General features: G+C 53.3%; 2 protein-coding genes and 1 non-coding gene across 10 annotated transcripts in view; 1 reads left to right on the top strand and 2 right to left on the bottom strand.

Moving 5' to 3' along the window:
• Window positions 1–6,551: 6,551 nt before the first annotated feature.
• Window positions 6,552–9,079, bottom strand: RPL12 (ribosomal protein L12). The gene is made up of 7 exons (XM_054849234.1): window positions 8,943–9,079; window positions 8,792–8,865; window positions 8,460–8,558; window positions 7,680–7,761; window positions 7,189–7,275; window positions 6,794–6,906; window positions 6,552–6,707 (listed from the first exon to the last, which is right to left on the bottom strand). The coding sequence occupies exons 1-7, from the start codon at window positions 8,977–8,979 to the stop codon at window positions 6,702–6,704; spliced, it is 498 nt and encodes a 165-aa protein (XP_054705209.1). The 5' UTR covers window positions 8,980–9,079; the 3' UTR covers window positions 6,552–6,701.
• Window positions 7,925–8,052, bottom strand: LOC129215689 (small nucleolar RNA SNORA65). Its single transcript, XR_008580067.1, has one exon. It is a non-coding gene; the product is annotated as a small nucleolar RNA SNORA65 (small nucleolar RNA).
• Window positions 9,080–9,231: 152 nt separating the features above from the next.
• Window positions 9,232–18,134, top strand: part of LRSAM1 (leucine rich repeat and sterile alpha motif containing 1) — a 28,033-nt gene continuing 19,130 nt past the window's right edge. For 2 of the 8 annotated variants that reach the window (XM_054848706.1, XM_054848701.1), the window contains exons 1-6: window positions 9,232–9,392; window positions 9,741–10,093; window positions 13,660–13,843; window positions 15,378–15,434; window positions 17,051–17,095; window positions 17,542–17,619. In XM_054848706.1, the coding sequence (XP_054704681.1) occupies window positions 13,772–13,843; window positions 15,378–15,434; window positions 17,051–17,095; window positions 17,542–17,619 (252 nt within the window). In that variant the 5' untranslated portion in view covers window positions 9,232–9,392; window positions 9,741–10,093; window positions 13,660–13,771. Of the gene's footprint in view, window positions 9,393–9,544; window positions 9,565–9,740; window positions 10,094–13,659; window positions 13,844–14,408; window positions 14,510–15,377; window positions 15,435–17,050; window positions 17,096–17,539; window positions 17,620–18,134 lie in introns of those variants that run through there. The other 6 variants (XM_054848705.1, XM_054848704.1, XM_054848703.1 and 3 more) reach the window with 6 other exon arrangements.

The following is an 18,134-nucleotide window of genomic DNA, read 5'->3' as shown; positions in this document are numbered from 1 at the left end:
CGGCCGTCGCACCGCCGCGGTCCTCGCGTGAGCAGGACGAGCGTCGCGTCAGTCGTTTCCGTGATCTAATTGTGACCAACGTCTAAACGACAATAAAAATTGCCGGCACCAAAAAGTTAATCCGTGTTTCACAAAACTGAGGGGAAGGGATTTGCAGAGCTTCCCCCCACCCCTCCCAAGACCCCGCAGCCGGAGCCGGGCGCGTCGAGGCGGAGGCGTCAAGAACCGCCATGTTTTCCTGACGGACGTGTCGGCGTCCTCCGCGCCCCAGCAAGAGCGCCTGAGCAATGTCACGGAGCTCAAAGCGCAAAGAAATGGCTGACGCCGGCGAGGAGGGCCGGCAAAGGGCTTCCCGCAAGCAGCAGAACGGCTCAGCCGTGTCCTGAGGAACGCGGACAGCGAGGAGGGTGGGTCAGACCCGGCGCTAGACGCGTCTGAACGAGACAAACGTTAAATCTAAAGATGGATCTTGGGAAACTTCTCTCATCCCAGCGACGGAGCGGTCCCACATGAGAGGTACCCCTGGAGGCTGCAGGGAGGTGAAGCACAGGCACCTGCGGCCGTCCTCAGCACATTCGCCCCCAAGATTTGGGGAGCACCGGACTCTGCAAGGGCTGCACCCCACGGTTTGGGCACAAACCCGGCCCATTGTCATGATGGTGAACCGGATGGGCGAACCTTCGCAACGTGATGCTCAAAACATGATTGTGTTTAACGAAAAAGCCGATCAAGTTGTTGAATTTCAAGCGAAATACCTACACGGTAAAAAGAATGTTTTACTTTTTATAGAATTTGTAAGGGAGAACAGTACATTTCTATTGAAGTAAATTGTTAGCTGGAAAGGAAAGGAACACGCAGCGAACCCAAGAACGTGCACACTGGTTTGTCAGGGGGATCACTTCATTTTCCATGGCTCTGGGTTTTGATGATTGTGGCCGTACATTTGGAGGAGGAAAACCAGGAGCCCGTGGCACCGCTGCTGACAGAAGCCGGGTGTTTGGTGTTCAGGGCCTTCGCTCGGCGTGGAAAGGGCTCCGGTTCCCCGCGTGCCGCTCTGACACGTGGCTCAGAGGCACTGAGCGGGAATCGGGGGCTCGCTTGTTCAGCGGGTGGGGAGAAGAAATGGTCTGGGCCAGGGAGAAAATCGGGGCAGTGCTGGTGATGCCGGAGACACGTTGAGGCTGCCGGGGGGTGGTTAACGAGCCCCCTGGCACGGGCTGCGGTGGGAAGGCAGCCGGCCCAGCAGCGCTGGGAGACCTGGAGGGCTGCAGCCCCCACAAACCCTGTGGCGAGGTCGCCCCGCAGCGAAGGGCTCCCCACAGCGAAGGCCTCCCCACGGGAGCAGTTTGCCATCAGCCCTTCCGGCGCTGGGGTTATTTGGGGCGGTGCACGGGCACACGAGGGCATCGCGGCAGTTTGGGCTCGTGATTTCAGCCCGGGGGGTACTCTGCATCTTCCTCCCCGCTCCCAAGCCCTGGGATTTGTAGGACTGGCTCCGCTTTGGAAGTTCGCTGTTGGTGCTGCTCGCACTTAGCCCCCGTGGCCCCCAGCCTGCCTGACTCCTCGGAGGGACGGCGGAGCCCCGGGTGCTGCTCTGCTCGGGTGCCCACCGCGGAGGTGAGCCCCGGGTGTGTGCTGCCCCAGCCCCGTTTCCAGCCGGGGCTTCTGCCTGCTGCTCCTCCAGAAAGCAGGCTCCTCCCTTCCTTTCTGCCACAAAAAGCTCCCTTTCCTATTTGGGCCTTTTTTCCCCATTTTGACGCCCTCTGTACTTCCCCCGTCACCCCCTTGGCATGGTTCCCTGCCCTCGGGGATGTCACCGAAGGGCACGGTGTTACCGGGGGGCCGTGGCAGGAGGTGATGGATGGAGACCACCCCCCCTCCCCAGCGCCGCAGTCTTCTGCTAGAGAGGGGCCCCGGAGTCAGATCCCTGCTCACGGGGATGGAGCCACCGCGGCATCGGGCTGAGCACCGGCCGATCTGCCCGGGTTCGGAAACAGCAGGAGCCCCGTCAGCGAGTGGTTCGACCCCATCCTGCTGCTCTGAGCTCGGGTGGGACCCGCACCCCCATGAGCACCCCCCGATTGCTCCCACCCACCGGGCGATGCTGGATTCAGCTCTCCCCTTCCCGCAGTGACCACAGTAAATAGCAGTTTACTGTGTTGCACCGCGACACGAGCGGGGAAGCTGGCCCTGTGGGCCCTCAGCACCCCGCATCCAGCAGTAACGAAATTCAGATTTTCTATGCTAACGTTTTGCACAGCGGGAAGATGCGGATCCCAAAGATTTGGCTTTTCAGGGCCCATTTTGTCCCAGGGCAATGAGAAAGCTCGTTCTGCTTACAGCGCACAAAGCCCGTACGGCCCCCAAGCGAAGGTCTCCAGGGGTGCTCAGCGCTTCTCAACGTCCCTTTCCCTCTTTTCTCCTGAAGGTCCAGGTCACCAGAGCGGGAGGAAATCCTGGTTTCGGAGCACAAATGCAGTGATCAGGAAGATGGATTTTAAATGTGAAGTTAATGGAGGTTGTTACTATCTTTATCAAGCCCCTTGCCTCCTTTTTAAGAAGCCTGGCTTGGAAAAAAATGAATTATTGGCAGGATGGTACCCTCGTTCCAAGCACTACATCGTTTCTACCAGAGCACATGCCCTAAGGTAGCATGGGAAAGGTTACACGTCCTGCCCCAGGAGAATTTCCCTTAAGTAAAAGAAATACTTTTCCCAATTATTTCCAGCGCTGCCAAGTGGGGGAGAACCCAGGGGGTGCGAGTACAGGTGCACGGGACGCTTTAAACAAGTTTGGACTAAAATTGCTGCTGCAAGGGGTTTGCAGTCCTCTGCCGGGCTGTGCTACCCCAGGCGGCGGGAGCATTCGTGCAGTTTTGCTGTGGAATCACTGCACAACTCGGGCTGGGACCCGAGCATCCGCCCCTGACGCGGGCAGCCAGGCCAGGCTGAGCCCTGTATCTCCAAGGGTGGACCCCGCCACATCCCCACAGCAGCCGGTGACCCTTCATCACAGGTGATTTTTCCCCCTTATACCTTGCCAGAATTGGCCGCACCCCACATCCTTTGAGAGGTGGGAAGGCACCGGGTTACAGAGCATGAGGGCCAGAGCAGCCGCGCAGCGTTCCTGCCTTGGAACACGCTCAGCTCCAGGCCGAGGAGTTAGAGACAGCAAGCGCCTGGGATCTCCGCCTTGTTTCTGTTTTATTCCCCGGTTGCCTCAGAAAAAGGCCCTACGAACAGCAGGGGAAAAAGCGAACGAAAGCACAAAGCCACAAACTCTCTAGCTTTCGGTTCCTGTCAGCCGAAGGGACTGCACAAAACCCCACTCTGCACGCGGGGCTTGGGGTGGGCGAGGAGCTGGGACAGGCTGCTGGACCACAGGCAGAGCTGCCCCCCCCCGCAGCCCACGCTGCAAAGGGACAGACAGAGGTTTGTGGGCAAAACCTCGCAGGCTCTGCAGGGAACCCCAGTGTCTGGGGACACCTGCATCAGGCTTTGGCCGCTTTTGCTTTAGGAATGAGGGTCCAGCTCCTCCCTCCATGCTGGCGGTCACACCTCGGGATGTCCCACAAAATTGGTGTCGGCCACAGGTGTTTGATTTGCTAAAAACTAATTTTTTGTCATGCCTTTCCCTATTTCACTACAGCCAGTCTTCGGTCTCCATGGCCCTCAAGTCACCAAGGCAGCGTACCCGCGTTTCATCAGGCAGCAAAGGACAAGAGCGGATCTTCTCAGAAACTGTAAATGCACCAGCCAGCCCCAACCCCACCGCGGAGCTGCCAGCCCGGCTTTTCTCCAAAGATCCCAACAACTCCCTCCTGCCCGGGAGCCTAACGCAAAATTACAGAGTTGTTGCTTCATTAAACATCTCAGACAGCAGGACCACGGCGGAAAACGGGCGCGATTCACAGTTTCTTTTGGCTGGCCTCGATGCTGACCTGGCATTTCGGATCTTGCAAGGACAGGCTAGGAGACTTGGCTTTCCCAGGGTCCATCCTCGAAGTTCGACCAGCTTCACCGGCAGGTACTTCAGCAGCAGCAGAGAGGAAATCGAAGTCTCATCCAAGCAGCAGTTTGTCATTAAATCAGGTGCAAACACAGGTGATTTCTGAAGACCCTGCTGCTAACACAACATACATCTTCTGCTTCGCAAGCGGTATGAGGCACATTCCTACGGCATGACTCCACAGCGTGCCGAGAGGCAGCGCTGAAGGCTCAGCCCAAGCCACAGGCCTGGCCTAAGCTAGAGCAAACCCAGAGCTTTAGTTTCACCAAACCAGCTCGCAGGCGCTCTGCAGCTGAGCACCCTTCAGCTACAGCTGCTTAGGAACTGCAGTGTCTCATGTACTAGAAAATAACACACTACTTGCATATACTTACTTGCACAAGCACTACTACAGGTGCACACCTCCTCCCATTCAGTTTGGGACAGAGCTTATTTGGAGACTTGAGTTTTCCCCTCCAGAGGCTCCAGCTCAGTGAGCGCCTGTGTCCGACAGCAGCACACGTTCCCCACCGCAGCGCTGCCCTCGTCCCGCGAACAACTCCGGCAGATCCCGGGAATAACCCAAACTCCAGTCAATGACTTTTAGCAGCCCAGCTAGTGCATACACCACATTTTCTCCTACACCCTCCTAGAAGTAGTAGCAGAACTGGTTTTTCCTCCCCCAGTGCACAGTCCTGCTTGCCATAGCAGAGCTCCAGCCGGGATGTTTTCCTCTGGGGCAGTTGGTACGCTACAAGAGCCACTCCTGCAAGAAGAGCTGATCAGGTACTGTCACCACTTTGAGAGGAGGAAAACATACCTGGCCAAATGTTTTTCCGAGACCAAGGCTCATACAGCTCAGCATCTTAGGAAGAATTTGATCCCCTTTTCCTTGGGAAAAATGGACCTAAATTAACATTCATGACTATTTTTTTTTTTTCCCAGGGCACTGTTAGGGCTGAAGTAAACTGCAGTCATAATGCCGCTGCTGAGAGGGCTTTTAGTAATACCGCAGAGTCAGCTAAAGCATTCTTATTGCCAGGATAATTTCACTTCACATGGAGGTTCCCACAGCCTGGAACCCACACATCATCCCTCATGCTGCACCGCCCCAGGGAAAATCCAGCCTCTGCTGGACACAGAGCAAAGTTTCCCCAGGATCTTCGGGGGGATCTGTTCCACTGCCGCAGCCAGGCAGAGCTGTCAGGGTGAGAGCCGAGAGCCAAATACTGAAGTACAACAATTTCAAGCACCAAGCCCGAGACACACAGGAACCTCTGGAGGTTAAATATCTGCATGAGGTTCCTTGTGTCCTCACTGGCTGAGACCCCAAGATGGTGTTTGCAAGGCCTTAAGAGTTTTGCCCCCAAAAAAAAGCTCATTTTGAATAAGCAAGCATCAACCTTTTGGCCTTTCCCCACCACGCTTTTCAATAGCTGTACATCGCTCCTCCAATCCATACCATAATGGGCACCTGCACTTCTTACTGACAGGTTTTCTATCTGGAGTAAGCAAGTTGCCTTTGCTTCAGGAGGTGCTAGTAGTGGGGCAGGTTGAGCTGGCACCCCTGCAGGTGCCCTTCCCAGCAGAAACAGCCAGACCGTTCACTGCAAAACACGAGTTCTGTGGCTCAGCCAGGTTTTAGGAGCCCTTTGACAAGCAGCAGCACTGAGTTACAGAATACCCATGGAAAGGGAAATACAACACTTAAACTGCTTTTCATTTTTTCTTTCAGAGAACACAACAGGACTTGGAACATACAATGTAGAGAGGAGCTATAGGGCTTGCTTACCCTGCTCCCCCAATGTCACCATTCCAAGGAGTCAGGAGACCCAAGAAACATGAGACTGGGCCCTCTGCAACTCTCTGAAGCGGAGAGGACCACAGGATTCCACCCACAGACTTGCTCCTCCTCAGCAATGAAATAAAGCACAAAAATTCAGCTCAAGAACTGGACTGTGTGCATTGCGCTGGCCACCAGAAGCAAGTCCGTATCTCCTCTGCTTCAAGGCAGGAGAAAGTACTGAGCAGAGAACCCAACCCATTCTACAGCAGAAACCCCAGGATGCTGCCTAGGCCAGAGGTTCCTCCCAGTAACAAGGGGCCAGGCCACGGTACAAACTGCCAGGCACATGGAGCTGCTCTCCCCTGCGGTCCCTGCCCAACAGCCCACCTCAGGTCAGAGCCTGTCCAGCCTGCACAGTACACCAGCACAGCGTTACGAGGCAGGCAGCCTGCGGAATCATTGTCAAGCCTCAGTGAGCATCCGTGTCCCAGCTGCAGCGGTTCAGGGAGCCTGGAGCTGTTACGACAGCAGTTGCCCTAGCAAAGAGCAACACCCGCCACTCCCAGCACTGCACATTCAGCACGGGCAAGAACAGAACTCAAAGCTTTACACAGGCCACAAGTTACTGACATTTGCTCTTTACTGCAATGCTGCCTTGAGGCAACTCCGCTCTCTGAACTCAGTGTTGCCACCAGCAAACGATTTCAGGGCAGCAAACGGGAAGTGAGCATCTTCAAGCTTTAAAATTTGCAGAACCACCATCACCTCAGGTGATGCAGAGGGCAGGTGGTCCCCAGCCAGCACCCACTAAGGCCGCATGGGACAGGACAAATGAAGCCAGCAACGCTGTTTGCAGACAACTGCAAATTTTATTAAGTGCTACAGAAAACTGAAGGAGCCTGTGTGTAGCAACTTCTTTTCTGCAGTCTTAGCTCTGTTGAAAGAAGCAAATACCACTCATTAGTAGAGTCTTAGTAAGTGGCCTAATACAGGAAGTTTCAGTCAGAGATGGCTACTTACAGCTGGGCACTCAATTGCACCATTATTGATGTCATCAATGATATCATGTGGGTGCCTGCCATCAATGCTGCAGCCCACAGACTGGGCAGTTCCAAGAATCTCCTTGATGGTCCCTGCAGAGGGAAGATACAGCTTGTCAGTGCTTTACCACAGGGAAAGCTTTTCAGAACATGTAGAGAACTTAATTCCCCACACCTCAGCTCTTCCTCCCTCCCTCTGGGGTTTGCAGGTCACAGCAGTCACAAGGGGACAAAAGCCACTTGTCCCCAAGTGGCCAAGCTGCCCAAGGAGCTCCACCACCCCCCTCCATGGGTATGGGCCCTCCCGGGAGCCAGGGCAGAACCTGGCTCGAGCAAGCAGCAAGGACTCTGTGCAATCCCAACAGCAGCACCTACCTGAGAGCTCCCGAGCCAGGGATCTGTGCCGCATCTGCCGCGCGATGTTCACTATCTCATCAAAGCTGACGCTGCCACTGTGCTTAACTGTGAAGGGAAGCAGCAGCACCATGAGCTCATGAAACACCGGCCGTTCCAGTTCCCCAGGTGCCATTAGAGAAGCACCATGCTCAAGCACTCGGACCACACCGGAGAGTTTACAACTACAGCGGGGCTGCGATCAGCACGCTGGTCCCAGCACAGAGATACCCACAAGAAGCATTAACTGTTTCCTGAGCTGGCACCTTCTGTCAGCTCCCCTCGGGACTGTACTACTCACTGCACACAAGATGGGTGCAGTGGCGGGTGGCTGTTCTACCCCGTCTTCCAAGAAACCGGACTCTGCCGGTGTACAAGCTTTATCTGTGCTGACACTTACGACCTAGAGGCAGGCACGTATTCCCCTCTTCGCACCAGATCACGTTTGGAACTAAAACCAGATCAAAACTTACTGTTTTTCTGCTTCTTCCTGTCACGAGGAGGCTCCTTCAGAGCTTTGATAATCAGAGCAGAGGCAGAAGGAACAACCTCAATCTAAACAAAAAGAGATTAATTGTTCCCCCCCCTTAAGCAGAATTAGGCACCTAATGAAGATACTCAACCAAACAGTCAGTGCCTGGACAGCTAACTGCCAGAGCATTGCGGTTTTGGTTAGTTCACTGGTATGTGAGGCTTTTTTTTTTTTTACGGTGTAGGAGCTTGTTCCCAGCCTTTCGGCACAGGCCTCCCCACGACCAGAGGAGGACTGCTTCCTGGACTGGGGCTTCCTCTCAGCTCACCACTGGAACATACCAGCCACGAATTCAGGACAGGTACAGTGGCAGGTGGCTACAGGATTAGCAAAAGGGTTGGTTTTTTTTTTTTTTAATTTCTGTATTGCTTGAAATAAGGTTTTTTTCCTGGCGAGATGTTCTATAGAACAAACAATTTATAACAGGACAAAAGATCAGCTCTGGCACAGAGCAGGCATGTCCCCATCCCTCCACCCAGGCTGTGCACACACACACACGTGACCACTACCGGATGCAAGCCAGAGGCGCTCCGAGGGCTCATGCGAGGGTTTTAAGGTCTCTGCCAGAAGACCCCCACACAGCGACCGTGTGGAACTCATTTTATCCACCTCGGAAGGATGAAGGGCTGAGTCGACCCTGCCGGGGTTCCAGCCCGTGGTTTGAGCAAGCGGAGCCGCTGGGTGCTCTCCCCACAGAGCTGTCCCTCGTGGCGGTGGGTACCTGAGCTTGCCTGTTCTGGATGGTGAGCTTCACCGTGATTCTCAGCCCCTTCCAGTCGCCCGTGGCCTTGGCGATGTCATCACCCACCTTCTTGGGAGACTGGGGAGAACAGACCCGTCGCAGTCACAGAACACGTCACCCGTTGCGCAGCGGGGCACCCCCCCGCAACCCCGTGTCCGTCCCCACGCCGCAGCACCGCCCCCCCCACTCCGAGGGCGGCCGCACACCGGGACACGCTTCCCCCGCGGCCCCCCCATCCCCCGGCCCGGTGCCATGAGGCTCCCGCCGCCCCCGGCCCCGTCTCCCGCCCGCCCCGGTGCCGCGGTACGTACCAGGCCGAGGGGTCCGATCTTGGGGGCCAGAGCGGAGGTGGCGCCGACCTCTCCGCCGGTGCAGCGCAGGTACACTACGGGCACAGCAACGCGCGTCAGCCCCGCTCCGCCGGCCGCTTCCCCCTCCCGCTCCCGCCGCCCTGGCACGTACCGACTTTGATCTCGTTGGGGTCGAACTTGGGCGGCATGGCGGGGGGCACGGATGGCGGCGGATGCTGTGGGCTGCGGCCTGGCGGAGCGGCGGAGAGGCGGGAGGCAGCGCGCGGGCACCTGATATACCCGCCGAGATCTCGCGAGAGGGCGGTGCCGCGCGGGCCCCGCCTCTGCCGTCGTGTCACCGGGGCGGGCAGGGGCGTGGGGAGCAGGGGGCGTGTTACCGGGGCGGGGAGTGGGCGGGGCGGACAGGGGGCGTGTCACCGAGACGGGGGAGTGGGCGGGGCGGGAGGCCCTCCCGCCTGCAGGCGCGCTGCGCACGCTGGGCAGAGCTCTATGGTCGGAGCGAGGCGCTCCGGCCGCTTGTCTCGACGGTCCCCGCAGCCGGGAGGTCACGTGACCGTGGCGGGGGCGGGCAGGAGGTGTCGCATCATGGCGGCGGGGAGCGGTGAGCGGGGCCGGGCCGGAGGGGCGGGGAGGAATCGGTCCTCGGGGCCTTGACAGCGTGTGCGGGGCGCCTCTCCCCTCGGCGCGGAGATGCGGGGCCTGGCGGGGCCGGGTTTGGCGGCGGATCGGCGGCGACTTCTGCCCCTCCCGCGCGTCCGAGGCTCCGTGTGGGGGTGAGATCCCTCAGGCTGCGCCCGGGCTCCTCAGAGGGGCGAGGGAGGAGGCACAGGGCTCCGTGCGGGCGCTGCTGCCGCCTCCGCAGAGACGAGCGGGGGTTTTGGTGCCCGAAGTGCGGGTGTTTGGTGCGGGAGGAGACGCTGCCCTTGCTCATTGTTGCTGCTTTCCTCAGGTGTCGGGGCCGGTGCCGGCAGCGCTCGGGCCTTCAGGCACAGAACGGCTCCATTCTGGCTGGTAAAAGAGTAAAGAAGAGGAGGACCGAGAGAGATAGCCTTTGGAAGCGGTGTGACACCTGGGAGGGGGACACTGCAGGGAATCCCTAAAGAGAAGAAGAAGAAGAAGAGAATAGTGACAATGAGGGAAAGGACTGAGAGGCAGAGCTGGAGCTGGTGAAGAAGAGAGGAGATTGGTTTCAGGTGTTGCCAGGGGAGGACCTTGTCAGGATCGAGCAGAGCCGGGTTGTTGCAGGGGGGTACAACTCTCATGACAGCTCCCCAGCACAAAGCACAAGCGTGCTGTGGGAGAGTAAGTCATAAAGCTGCAGTTCGCCTTCGGTCTCCTTCGTGCCTCTTGTTCCAGTGCATGTTGGGCTGCAGGGCTTGCTGCTACCACTGCCAGTCGCTTGATAAGCTTCCTCCCAGAGAGCAGGACCTGCTGCCTGAGAGGTGTCTGCTGGCAGCTCTGTCCTTCATGACTAGGCGGCATCTCGGCAGGAGCCCTGCTCAGATCCAGACGCTGGGTCGCTGCTGCATTGCTGTGCTCCTGAGCATTTTTTCCCAGAGAAAATAAAATCTCTCTTCCTTCCAGACCCCCATCTTGTCTGTGACAGCGCCATGCCCTATTTACGATGTCCAGAATGTCTTAAAAATTGGGGTTTGGGTCTTTTTATATAGCCGTGTTGCTGTTTCTCTTTGGTTACATTTGTAAAATTCGGGGTTTTATTTTACTCTCGACATCCAAACAACAGCAGGCTGTGAGACACGCGGTGGGCATTCCCCTGCCCTTTCTCAGCCGGGGTGCGCGTTGCTGTCACTTAGGCAGGCGGAGCGGGTGCCTGCAGAGACAAACTGCCGGCATCCTCGGGGACATGGGGTTTGCAGTGCATGGATGCTCACCGACCGCAGGGTGGGCGCTGTCCCATGCACGCACAGATTGTTCTTTCAATAACTTAATAAATAAAAATTACATCATATAAAATACGGTCACATGCCAAAGGCCCTTCTCATTATTGACCGCTGAGTGCCAGTCTCACTTAAAATTGATGATGGGCAGCAGAGCGCACAAAGCCGATGTCACAGAGAGGAACAGCTTTGCTGTCGCAGATTTGACATGTCTTTTCACTAAGGCAAGTTTTGACATTTAAAGGCTGTTCAATCCATTTAACAAGTCTCTGATCCTTCATCTTTTGACCCCGATACGATTCTTTCCCTGTTCAACTGTCTGTCCTTTAGCCTTCATGTCTTTATGTATTTTCTTGGGTGAAATTTAAATGATTTTCCATTATCCACGTGACTAAGACATGATACCTAGCTGTAACAGAGAAAGGTGAGACATGACAAGGAGATGCAGGAGTCCTCAGTAAAGAGTTGAACACATTCAGCGAAGTTCCGGATATCTTGCTGCAGGCACCCTTGTCCTGGTTTCTCATCTTTAAATTTCCTCCTTTTGTTTCTGCCTGGCGGCTGACCCTTGCCAATGGCTCTTGATTGCTTTCCTGCATTTCCAAACTGTAGCTCCTGACAATGAACTTCCCTTTGTGCTCAATCTTCTGAATCTTTCCTCTTACCTCCCCTCCTGGGGCGAGGTGAGACCAGGGGGCATTTCTGTAATCTGAATTTACAGCAAAGCGGGTCGGCAGGGAAAGAGCCGTGAAACAGTTTGGGTTTGATTCTAACGCACACAATGAGTTTGTAACCGTCTTCTGTGTCTCGTAGCTGGTTCCAGCAGAGCGGTATGGCAGCAGTACAGCGAAACGGGACATCTTTGCCTCCTTGTTTCTGGAGTGAAATGAAGGGTAGTTGCTTGGGTGCATTTAGACTGAAGTTATACTTTGTTTTTACGCAAAGGATTTATCTACATAAAGCTCTGTTTAGTTTTTGGTGGAGATGTCCGTGCGCAAGGAACACCTCTGGCTGTTTCCTGTGCGTGCGTGCTTTTCTGGATACTTTGAGAGCAATTTGCAGACACCGAGCTGGCAGAGAACCATCTTTTTTATGTACAACAAATGAGCTTCACAGGGCACTAAATGAAATTGTATAGCTGTGCCATTTACTGGTGAACACACTGGTGATCTGGTGAAGTGTTGACTCTTTTGTATTGTTTTTAAAATTGCTTATTAAAAGAATATTTTTAAAAAGTCATTGCAAAGTGAAACTTCCAGTGCAAGCTTCACAGCGTGTAGCTCGCTGTGGCTTTCGGCAGCTGTAGCTCCTGCCTGGGCTCCCCCTCTGCCGTGCAGTGCTGATCCTGGCTCCGTGGGTTCCTCGAGTAGCCCAAGGCTTCTTGCCAAGTCTCCCTGCTTTGAGCTCACCGTTGCTTTTCTGCCCCTCTCCCCTTCTCCCAGTCTCATCACCAGCCCAGACTCAGTCCCGCCTGCACCAGCTCCCTTTGCAGCCCTTGTCCACCCACACCCCAGCTCGGATTCTTTCTGCCTTTCCAGTTTTTGCCCTCTGCTCTCATGCAGTCTCAGATGAACGCCTTTTTCTCCTAGACTTTATTGCTGAGCTGGTCCCCATCTCTCTTTTCCCAGCATCCCAGCTGGTACCCATCGAATTACCAGCTGCTCTCCCCATTTCTTGTCCAGCTTTCTGCCCTTCCCACAAAACCCACCAACACACTCCCTTTTTCTCCCCTGCAGAGTCAGAGTCCTCTTCCAGAGCTTCTGCTACCCCCTCGCCCACCCGCAGTCCTGATTTCACCAGGCATCTTAACCACCATCCGCTCTTTCCTCTCTCTGGTTCAACTTCTCTTCCCTGGACACTTGAATCAGATGGTGTCTTTACATACAGTCAAGTTGAATTAACAGGAAAACATTCTGCAGCTCTCAGTCCTGTAGTGAACCATTTTGGGGAGGGTCTGGCTGCCTGTTGGCCTGGGATGGAGTTTGGCAATCTCACCTGGAGACACCTGGCCGGGGAGAAGCTCCTAGGTGCCCAGGAGGGCAGGGAGCTCACCCTGCACGTGGCTGGGACAGCAGGCATCGGCTCTGGTTCATAGTCAGAGTTTTTCTGGTTAGGTTCTGTTAGCTTTGCAGGCAGTTACTGGACTGTTAGAAATTGATTTGGCTTTATAAACCTATTAAAAATCTGACTTTAAGCTGTTAGGTGTTTCAGCAGAATCTTTTCATCTCACTGTGTGCCTAAAATGGGGAAAGTTTTCCTGTGCGACTCTGCTTCTGCCTAGAGAGCAAACGAATTGAGTGTTTTGTTAACCTGGGACAACCCCTAGAGCTGAGAAGCAAAGTTTAGCTTGGGCACCCCGGCTCTGGTGCCTGCCTGGGGTCCCCTGACGCCCTGGGACGGGCTGTGTGACTGCGTGACGTGCCCGAGGAGGCTCTGTGCTGCTCAGCAGCCATCAGGTCCCTTGCAAACTGTTATCTGTATTTTGAACTGCACTGGGGTCTTTACTCTCACCCGCCCTGGAAGGGGAAGGCAGCTGCGTTGCTCTCAGGATTAGGAGTTTCTCACACATCTAGCCTGACTTTATTCTAGAACATTTTACAGTTCCTTATTATTGTGCCAGAGCTGACTTTGAGTTTAAATAGTTTGGGTTTTGTCCCTGGCGCTTGATCTCTTGATACAGTTGCAGCTTTTTTAGTTCCTGTCCTAGACTGGACCCTTTGTTTTCCTGATCACTCAATAACCTTTCTCTGTACATGTTCCAGCTTGACTTAATTTTTTTTGCCCAGGAATGACCAAGACAATGAACCCACCTCAGAGACACAGCCGTGCTTTTGCGGCTTGTGTTAACGCTTCCACCGTGGAGGTGTGCTGGAATCTGCCTGTTTGATCGAGGCAGAGAAGGGCTTCAACCAAGACAATTGCTGAGACAGTGATTTTTTTCTTTTTTCTTTTTTCCCCTCCACTTTTTAGAGCACAGTTCCGTAGTCCAGGCTCCCCAGCAAACACATACTCCAGGAGCCCTCTGCCTTTACTTACACTGATCGTTTGTGCCACTGAGACGGAGCTATCGTCAGAACTAAGGATGCCACTCTTCTTCCGTAAGAAGAAACCCAGCGATGATGCTCGGAAGCGCCTTGAATACCAAATGTGCCTGGTGAGCAATGCCGAGGTCTTTTCTGTTCTCTGTGTCTGGTCCTGGATGCCAGGTGACTTGGCACGTCCCCTGCGTCACCAGCCATCGTGTTACTGATCTTGCCACGACAGCAGGTCGTCTTCCTAATGTACATCAGAGAATTCCTGCTTTCCCTGCCTCCCTTTGCCCTCCCATCCACGGGTCCCCCCTTCTCTGCTGCTGTGGGCCCACCTAACGTCCTCCGCCCCACCTGCCAGCCCATCACTCCTTTCTCCTCCGTGCCCCTTCTCTCTCACAAATCTCCCACTTTGCTTTTCCTGCCAAGCAACCTGTGACATCCCCTTTCCCATCATACCTGCCTTTCCTCATGCCCTCTTTTGCTTCTCATTATTATTTCTTTTCTTCCTATCACTCAGAGAATTAACTTAGTTAAGGATTTAGCCAGGATCTTCTGGGATAGATCCTCAGCAGGTTGCTGTCATGCCAGCAAGGTCGGCAGAACTACCTGCCTTACAGCAGCCAAAGGTTTCGAGTTGGCTTTCTGAAAGCGATCTTCTTTTGAATTATTTCACCTGTTCTGCTGTAGGAGCTGTGGACCGGTGCTGGCATAGGGGATCTGCTGTGCTCTACCCCAGAGGCACCTGCCTTTTAAAAGTGACAAAATTATGCCTGTTGGATGTCTCTAAGGTATTTTGGAAGGGAAGGGTTCATTATGTACCGATAATGAAACTAGTTTTACTGAATTTATTGAGTTGGAGGGTTTCTGTTCAGCTCCTGCGGGGCTGCGGAGGGATAGCTTAGTCTGTCCATTCTAGGATTAGTTTTGTGTCACGCGCTGAGTTTAGGGTCAGGATATCTGGTTCTGAAGGCTTAACAGAGGCATTAACACAGGAGGTTTTGTCGCCTCGTGCAGTACCTTTTATGTAAGAATACAATTCCAGAGATGCAGCGCTGCTGACGGTGAGGTTTGTCCAGTTTCATTGCTGTTAGCAGCTGCATCAGATGTGGTTGATTTGAACGTGGAAACCCACTTTTGAACAGCAGCAGTGAGTCCTTGCTCCTCCTTACACAGCAGAGCTGGCTCTGCAGCTCCCACGGGAGCAAAAAGGCGATAGCAGGTTATTTGGTTTCTGTGTACAGTTCAGAAGAAGGTCTGTCTGCTGGGTGAGACATGCCAGTGACACAGCAGGCTCTTCGCAGGCCAGGGAGGCACTGCTCTTGTTCCTAGGAAGTGGTGGTTCTCTGGTGCTTGAGAACCCATCATTTCCTTGCCATGTCCTTTCAGTTAAAATTGCAGAATCAGGATGTGCTTTGGTTCTTCATGCAGAAATTCATTTATTGCGCCAAAAGGGGTCTTCTGCAGTTTGCTTTTGCTTGCTGCATTGTAGAGCACACCCTTTGCTTCTAGCGTCGTCATTGAATTACATGGCTGTGGCACAGAACTGTAATTGCATTTTCTAGGGAGGGGCCAGTTGAGTAGTTTAGGCAATGTGCAGCAAGAGGTCGTGTATTTCTGCATGGTCTAATTCTCCGGGTGCGTTTCTCCTCTCTCCAGGCAAAAGCAGCTGGTGCTGATGACATTCTTGACATATCCAAATGTGAACTCTCAGAGGTACGTTCTCTACAACTTCCAGTGTTAGCTCACAGGTCTGATTCCTCTGTCTGCTTCTTGTTACCAACTGTCAGATTTAGTATCGTGTCTACGAGCCTTGACACAGAAATGGTCTTGCTCCTGGTCCACTTCTTGCTATGTCTGCTGAGCTCTGCCTTTCAGGCGGGGGCTTCTTCCCCTTTTTTTGGTGGGAGATTGCCTGTCCTAGCTGATGCTTCAACAACTTTTCTGTCCTGGGAATCCTTTGTCATCTGAAAAGGTGGGAAGGGCAGAGTGGTCTCATACCCTGCACGGGTGCCTTGGTAGAACCCAAGTTTGGGACCTCGTGGCCTAATTTTGCTAGTCATAAGGGAATTTGTTTGCCAAAGGCTGACCGTTTCTACTGTTAGAGCTACAAGGTCTGCCACCCACACTTGTTTTTTAATATAAGTGAAAATCCCTGGTTCCAGGCTGCTGGTTAAGGATGGAAATCTCACTTCCAGCTTGGCTTCTTTTATGGCAGCCAACTAAATTAGAAACAAGCTGTCTGCTGGAGAGAGAGCGGTTGGTGACAGATTGCCAGGCTTGCAGAGGAGACACAGCTTTTCATTCTGGCAGCCAGGCAATCCTGTTAAGCCGAAGCCTGTTTCTATTTCACTTTCAGCTTTTATTAATTTGTCTCGTGTTTCTAAAAACTTGGTACCTGCGTAACCTTTTGTCACGGATTGCCTTTGCCAATAGATATTGCAGGGAGAGATTTGGGGCCATGCTGGCGAGGATAGCTGTCCGCTGTGCAGTATGAAATGGCTTTGCTGAGACTTTGGGATGTTTTGTTCCAAGATCAGAAGCCAACAGCATCTTGTGTGTAGGTTTGTGAGCTGTGTGGGACAGCCTGCGAGCCAGTCTGGGTAACAGGGTGGCAGACAGAGGATGCGCTGAGCCAGCTCCGTTCATAGCCGCAGCTGGTCTTGGATCCCCAGCGGCTCCTTTTGGATTGGTACCATAAAACTCTGTCTTGCTGTTTCTTTTTAGCTTTTGTTGTTTCAATAAATAAAGTCAGCCATCAGTTTGGTCTTGAAATTAACTCTGGGCAAGAGTTTGGCTGATGCTGGTTCCTTGCTGCAGAACAGGTCATGGAGCTCAGCCTTGGCTGGCATGGGCTGAATTTGCTGGCATATCCCTTTTCTGAGTGCCCCTGTCCTGCAGAGCCTGGCCCTTATGAGGACACTCAGTCCTACCTGTTGCTCACGTTTCTCATCCAGCCCGCTGCAGCATGTTTGCCGAGGTTGCAAAACCATAGACTACATTAGTATGATGACTAACTGAAAATGTGCCTGAACTCTTGAGTCATTTAATTGAATATTAAATCACCAAGACTTGAACTTCTGCCGAAACCTCGGTCTGTTCTGTGCTACGCACGATGCTGTCATGTTGTGGAGAGCCACTGCACGCTGTTTAAATGGAAGCTAACTGGGAAGTACTGGCATCCTGGGTCAAAACCAGGGCCGGTAATTTTAAGAATCACTTCTGTTTTCATTAAAGTTAGTTATTCACACTTTACAGGTGGATACTGTAGAAGTGCTTACAAAGATAGTATCTTGAGAAATCTGACATGACTATTTTTTAATTATTTTTAGGTTCCTTATGGGGCATTTGCAACTTGTAAAGTCTTGCAAAAAAAGGTAACGTTGCAATCGGAAATTATTAGATAATTCTCTTATTATGCTTGAGTATTATTGGTGTGTTTGAAATGGCTGTATCTGGTTGTTTATGTGTTGCTTCAGAAGAAGCTTGCCTCTAATGAATTTGGCCACTTGTATACGATACTACATAGAGAGCAATTTGGGTAGGACTAATCCTGCCTGTGGGCTTTGGAGCTGACATCTGCCCTGAAAGATGAGATGGTTGTTTCTATCTTAGCCTATCTAATGGTATTTCTCGTTGTTTAGATCTCATGTTAAATGTTTGGCCTTCTGTGAAAATCCATTTACTGTTTTAATATTTTGCGTGATACTGAATAAGATATTGAGGTCTTACACAGCCCTCACAATTAAATCTCAGCAAATTTGCTTGTTCTTGTCAGCAGTGTCTCTTGTGGTCATGTTTCAATGGGATTTTTCCTCCTCAGGTGCTGATTATTCATACGAATAATCTGACATCTTTAGTTCCAAAGTCCTGCAGCCTCATGAGTCTCATAACTGTGAAGGTAATTGTGATTCTTAACATTTTCCTTGCATTCTAGCTGCTTTAAGTCACACTAGCCCAAATAAATCCCTTCTGTGTGACTGTCTTTGCCAAGAATCGGTAACAAGATGTGAAACCTGCCTTTCCTAGGTTTGCCTCCCAGGTAGACAGGTAGCGGTCACTGAGCGGTTTGTGTAAAATCGTAATCAGTCCCAGGACTCCTCTTCATAATCCCACACTTCCCCCCTCAACAAGCTCTCACGGTGATGGTCAGTCAGGGCTGAGCGTGTTGTGGGGTAGATCTTCTGCACTGGTGGGTCATATGAATGTGAACAAAACTGGTGGTGGGTGACCGTGCGTGATGGGGCTGTATCGCCATGCCTGGCCTAAATGCCGAGGGCTTTCAGCTCCTCCACCCTGGTGCTGTGGTTCCACCAGAGGCAGAGGCATCCCAGCAGCTCCCTTCTCCCCGTGGAGGGAGGTCTCCAGGCGTAGTCCTGCCCGCTCCCTGTGCCAGCGCTGGTGTTGGAGCAGTTC

Source organism: Grus americana, chromosome 20, assembly GCF_028858705.1.
Source record: "Grus americana isolate bGruAme1 chromosome 20, bGruAme1.mat, whole genome shotgun sequence".
Lineage (NCBI taxonomy): Eukaryota > Metazoa > Chordata > Aves > Gruiformes > Gruidae > Grus > Grus americana.
This window is presented reverse-complemented; position numbering and strand designations above follow the sequence as displayed.